This window comes from Otolemur garnettii, unplaced genomic scaffold (genome assembly GCF_000181295.1).
Source record: "Otolemur garnettii isolate 467f Iridium unplaced genomic scaffold, OtoGar3 scaffold00235, whole genome shotgun sequence".
Taxonomy (NCBI): domain Eukaryota; kingdom Metazoa; phylum Chordata; class Mammalia; order Primates; family Galagidae; genus Otolemur; species Otolemur garnettii.
In genome coordinates, this window is record NW_003852630.1 from 376,021 (window position 1) to 381,482 (window position 5,462).

General features: G+C 40.0%; 1 protein-coding gene across 1 annotated transcript in view; it reads left to right on the top strand.

Moving 5' to 3' along the window:
* The window catches only part of ESYT2 (extended synaptotagmin 2), a 110,543-nt gene that overhangs the window by 85,475 nt on the left and 19,606 nt on the right, over positions 1–5,462 (top strand). The window contains exons 14-15 of the mRNA XM_023508264.1: positions 2,287–2,361; positions 3,310–3,396. Of these exons, the coding sequence (XP_023364032.1) occupies positions 2,287–2,361; positions 3,310–3,396 (162 nt within the window). The remainder of the gene's footprint in view (positions 1–2,286; positions 2,362–3,309; positions 3,397–5,462) is intronic.

Consider the following 5,462-nt stretch of genomic DNA (forward strand, 5'->3'; position numbering starts at 1 on the left):
AAAAAAAAAAAAAAATAATAAAGTAGTAAACAGAGAGCTGAAATTTAAGTTCAAGACAATCTCACTTAAGAGCTCATATCTCGTGGCCCAGTGCCTGTAGCTCAGCAGGTAGGGCGCTGGCCACATACCCCAGAGCTGGTAGGTTCAAACCCAGCCCGGGCCTGCCAAAAAACAATGACAACTACAACCAAAAAGTAGGTGGGCGTTGTGGCGGGTACGTGTATTCCCAACTACTCAGGAGGCTGAGGCAAGAGAATTGCTCTAGCCCAAGAGTTGGAGGTTGCTATGAGCTGTGACGCCACAGCACTCTGCCGAGGGCGACCTAATGAAACTCTGTCTCAAAAATAAAAAAAAGGCTCGGCGCCTGTGGCTCAAGTGGCTAAGGTGCCAGCCACATACACCTAAGGTGGCGGGTTCGAATCCAGCCCTGGCACGCCAAACCACAATGATGGCTGCAACCGAAAAAAAAATAGCCAGGCATTGTGGCGGGCGCCTGTGGTCCCAGCAACTTTAGAGGTGGAGGCAAGAGACTCACTTGAGCCCAGGAGTTGGAGGTTGCTGTGAGCTATGCCATGGCACTCTACCCAGGGGGACAGCTTGAGGCTCTGTCTCAAAAAAAAGAAAAGCTCATATTTCGTGTGCTGTATACCTTTGGCACATTTGAATATTGTGTCATGGTAGAAGACTCAGTGATTTAAGTTTATTTCAAAGTCTCTAAAACGCCATCCATTTTAAACTACACTATTATTTTTGGTACCACTAAGAAAGATTTTTAAGTACAGGTTAAGTTTTGCTAGTATTTATTTTATACTTACTAAAAAATTTCTGGACTTAGGGTACAGTTTTGTCATGCCAGAGGCATGCATATGGAAAAGGAAACATAACCAGACTCAATTGGTTAAGGCAATGATAACTATCTTGCTACCCCAGACTGCCCAAAAGCAGGTGATGTCATCAGTTGTTTTACTCCATTCAGACATAATAGCAAGTGGGAGAAATGGATATCTCAAAATTGATAAAATGCAGTATACCTCTAAGAACTGGCCCTTTTTCAGAGGTGAGGTATTTGTATTGGTAAAAGCAAACTCTGCTGCAGTACCTGGGCAGACCCTGAGCTCTGCAGGAGTGGGGGGCCCCTTCCCTACAGCCAGGGCAGCGCCTGGCCATGCCTAACCGCAAGGGAGGTTTAAAAACGGTCCTTATTTACAGAGGGCCCGAGCTCAACTAAATGAGAGGAAGACTAATATTAAAGGAAGAAGGAGAAAAGGATTGGGGGGAAAATTAGTATTAATATCTGCCACATTAGTCTGTAGCCTTGGAAATTATTTAGCAGTATTTATTTCATTTTGCAGAATTCATTCACATCAAAAAAGATGACCAGAAAATAGATTACCTCAGGAGGTTTTGGCTAGTAATATTTTTGGCTAGTAATGTAAGATTTTGACACCTGTTTATATCATTGCTGCCATGTTGAGGATTAACTCAAATTATTTAACTAAAAACATTTTGTGACCTTATAATTAATTTCTACTAACACAGATATTTACCTGCATCTTCTTGTGGGGCTGAGTTATAAATAAACCTCATGTCACATCATGTTGTCTTCTCCTGTTTTCTTCTATGAGCTGTTTGTGCTAATGTATGCTTCTTTCCATTTTTCCCTATTCTTTAATTTTTTCATTTTTTTATACATTCTTAAATTAACAAGATCATGATCTGATGTTTATTTTTCTAGTCAGAATTACGTAGCAATCTGTATGGAAGATTCATATCTGATAGCTATTTGTGCTTGAACAGAAGATACTAAGTTAAGGACGTGAAACCATCTGTCTTGACACTGTAATATTATTCCAACCAGAGGAATAAAGTATACAGTCTTTTGCATTTATCTTTTCTTGTGGTTTTGGTTTCCACTCATTATACTTTATTCATTTTTGTTATCCTAGGGTAAATAAAATAACTTTTGAGAACTGTGATTAACATTAAAGATTTTTAGAAGATTTAATTTTCCCAGAGTAGCTTGTTTTAAAAGTAAAAGACTTTAACATTTAAAAATTGTGTGCAAATGGAAGTTTTCATAATTTATTTCTCAGTAGATACAGTTATGGTTCAGGGTGTGCTTAGCAATTGTTTTCTAGTTAAATTGTTTGCAGATATTCCCTATATCTGAAATATCAGAAATTAATAGAAAGATTACTAATACGAGCCAATAATTCCATTTTTAGTAAAACCCTTTTCATAATATACTTATTTATTTTGTCTATTTTTTTGTTTGTTTTTGGATAGTCAGGGAAGAAAATAAACAGCAATCCAAATCCTCTTGTCCAAATGTCAGTTGGGCACAAAGCTCAGGAGAGTAAGGTAAGTAAGGTGCCAGCATGTTGACTGTTTCCTGCAATTGTCTTTGTTTGCTAGTGTTTGTCTGGGGGGAATGAGTTGCATTCGGATGGCATTCACGTTGCGGCAGTGTCAGTATCAAAACTATTGCTCTTTATATCTTTTCTTTTTTAAATCAATCATTGTCTGGATAACCATCTACTTAATTCAGTAACAGATAACATTAGAAAATAATATATGAAAATGCTCTTGCTTGAATTTATAAGAAGATACGTGGGGTAAATTCCTAAGTTCCTTTTGAGCACTCTATAAATATTTTGTTTAAAAGTTTACCAACAGTGCTTACAGTTCAACAAATACAACTAGATTTAAGAATTGAAAGGGAGGATTGCTTTTGTAGTTTGTTCTACCTCCCTGATATGAGAAAATATTTTAGAAATTATTTGGAGCTACAGGCCATTGTTCTCTTCTGTTTGTTAACAGTTTAGGAGGTGCGGGAAGGGATGCAGCTCTGCCCTGGGCACTAGGTAATCACCCAGGAAATCTTCCTCCTAGACATACCGGCTGGTTTCAGAGCAGTTAATTTCCCTGACACACTCTAAAAACTTTAGATTATGTCTCCATCTTTTGAACACTTCCCACGATTAATATGTAATAGTACATACTCACAAACATTTGCCGTGGAATTTAATTAAAATAATTATGGCTCAGTATGATGGCTCACGCCTGTGACCGGAGTGTTTGGGAGGCTGAGGCAGGAGTGTCCTGAGCCCAGGAGTTCAGACTGCAGTGATCTGTGATGGAGCCACTGGACTCCAACCTGGGTGACAGAGCAAGACCTTGTCTCTTAAAAAAAAAAAGCCATGCTAAGGTTCCAGACACATTAAGTGAATAAGCATGGCATGGGTAGCCATGCTTATTCTGCTTTTCACAGAAAATATTGCAGAACTAATATTTGGATATTTCTTCCAGATTCGATACAAAACCAATGAACCTGTGTGGGAGGAAAACTTCACTTTCTTCATTCACAATCCCAAGCGCCAGGACCTTGAAATTGAGGTATTTTATTTGTAGTTTTTAACCTAATATAATTGACGTGGAGTCACGTGTTTCAGGTGTCCCCCAGGTTTCCCTGTTCTCTGGGCAGCTCAGTCCAATACCCATGTGTCTTCTGTCCCTAGAGACTACTGTTCAAATTTATCAAAACTGCATATATGGGCTCGGTGCCCGTAGCACAGTGGTTTCAGCACTGGCCACATGCACCAAGGCTGGTGGTTCCAACCTGGCTAAACAACGACAACTGCAACAAAAAAATGGGCATTGTGGCAGGCGCCTGTAGTCCCAGCTACTTGGGAGGCTGAGGCAAGAGAATCGCTTAAGGCTCTGCGCCTGTGGCTCAAGCAGCTAAGGCGCCAGCCACACACACCTGAGCTGGCGGGTTCGAATCCAGCCCTCCCGCCAAACAATGGCTGCAACCAAAAAATAGCCGGGCGTTGTGGCGGGCGCCTGTAATCCCACCTACTCGGAAGGCGGAGGCAGGAGACTTGCTTAAGCCCAGGAGTTGGAGGTGGCTGTAAGCTGTGATGTCAGGGCACTCTACCCAGGGTGACAGCTTGAGGCTCTGTCTCAAAAAAAAAAAAAAATAAATAAATAAGAATCACTTGAACCCAAGAGTTTAAGGTTGCTGTGAGCTGTGAAGCCAGGGCACTCTACCAAGGGCAACTAAGTGAGACTTTGTCTCACAAAAAAAGAAAAAAAACGTTGTATATAGAAGGTCACTTCAGCTCTAGAACTCATTCTAGATAAAGTGCTACCTGTCCCACTGCTGAATGTTGCTGTGGTCCCCTTTGAAGTCCTCCCCTTGACCGTCTGATGACTGTAGCGACATCTGTCGCACTCTGTCTAGATGATCTGGACTGTGTAAATAGAATCACAGGATGGAAACTTTGAGTGTGTATTTTTTCATATTTTGCAGTGTTCTTTCTACCTTTTATTCAATTTCTGAAAGTTTGCTTATTGAGGTTCACCTGTGTTGTTGCAAATATCCAGACTTTGTTCTTTTTATTGCTGAGTTTCCAAATATATGTGTACCACAATGTACTTATTCATTCGCCCATCAATAAAAGACTAATAAGAGGTTAGATTCTTTCCAATTCAGATCTATGACAGGTAAGTTTGGTATGAATATTCGCACACAAGTCCTTGTGTGGACATGTGCCTCTTTTTTGTTGGGTGGATACCCAGGAGCAGAGTGGTGGGTATGTGTTTGACTTCTTCATGCACTGCAGGTGGTTTCTACGCAATCACGCTGGCAGTGCTCACACTGGCCACGGGACTACAGCCTACCTCATGCTGTAGTGCCACTACTGGGGGTGGTGTTGTGTGGAATGTCCAGCATAGACGCAGACGGCCTTGAGCATCTTTCTCTTATTTGCCACTACATACCTTCTATGGTGAAATGTCTGTTCAATTCTTTGCCCATTTTTTACTTAGGTTATCTATCTTCTTGATACTGAATTATAAGAAGTTTTCGTGTATTCTAGAAATAAGTACTTTTTGGATACCTTTTTTGCACATATTTTCTCTTAATCTGTGGTTTGGTTTTCCATTATCATTACAGTGTCCTTTGAAGAGCACGCCTTTTTTTGTTTTTATTTATTTGTCTTACGTATACATGTGTTTATTAGGTTTCCACTTTTGCCTTCATAGAATTAAAAAGGCTTAAAATGTAAAATCTAATAACAATAAGAATGTTTAGGGTGGCACCCGTGGCTCAAAGGAGTAAGGCGTTGGCCCTATATGTCAGAGGTTGCAGGTTCAAACCCAGCCCCAGCCAAAAACTGCCAAAAAAAAAAGTTTAACATAAGGACTAGAAACAAAAACCTCATAAAGAACGAATGAAGATAAATACATTCAGAAAAAAAATCAAATGATCGCTGCATCAAAATATTAAGCAATAATAATAATAATGCAAAGAAAGTAACATTCACATTGTCTGAAGAACACAAGTTTTTAAAATTTGATGAAGTCCATTTTGTCACTGTTTCCGTTTTAATCTATACTCATTATGTCCTAGTTAAGATGCATTTGCCTCTCTCCTCTCTCTCTCCTCTCTCTCCCCCCTC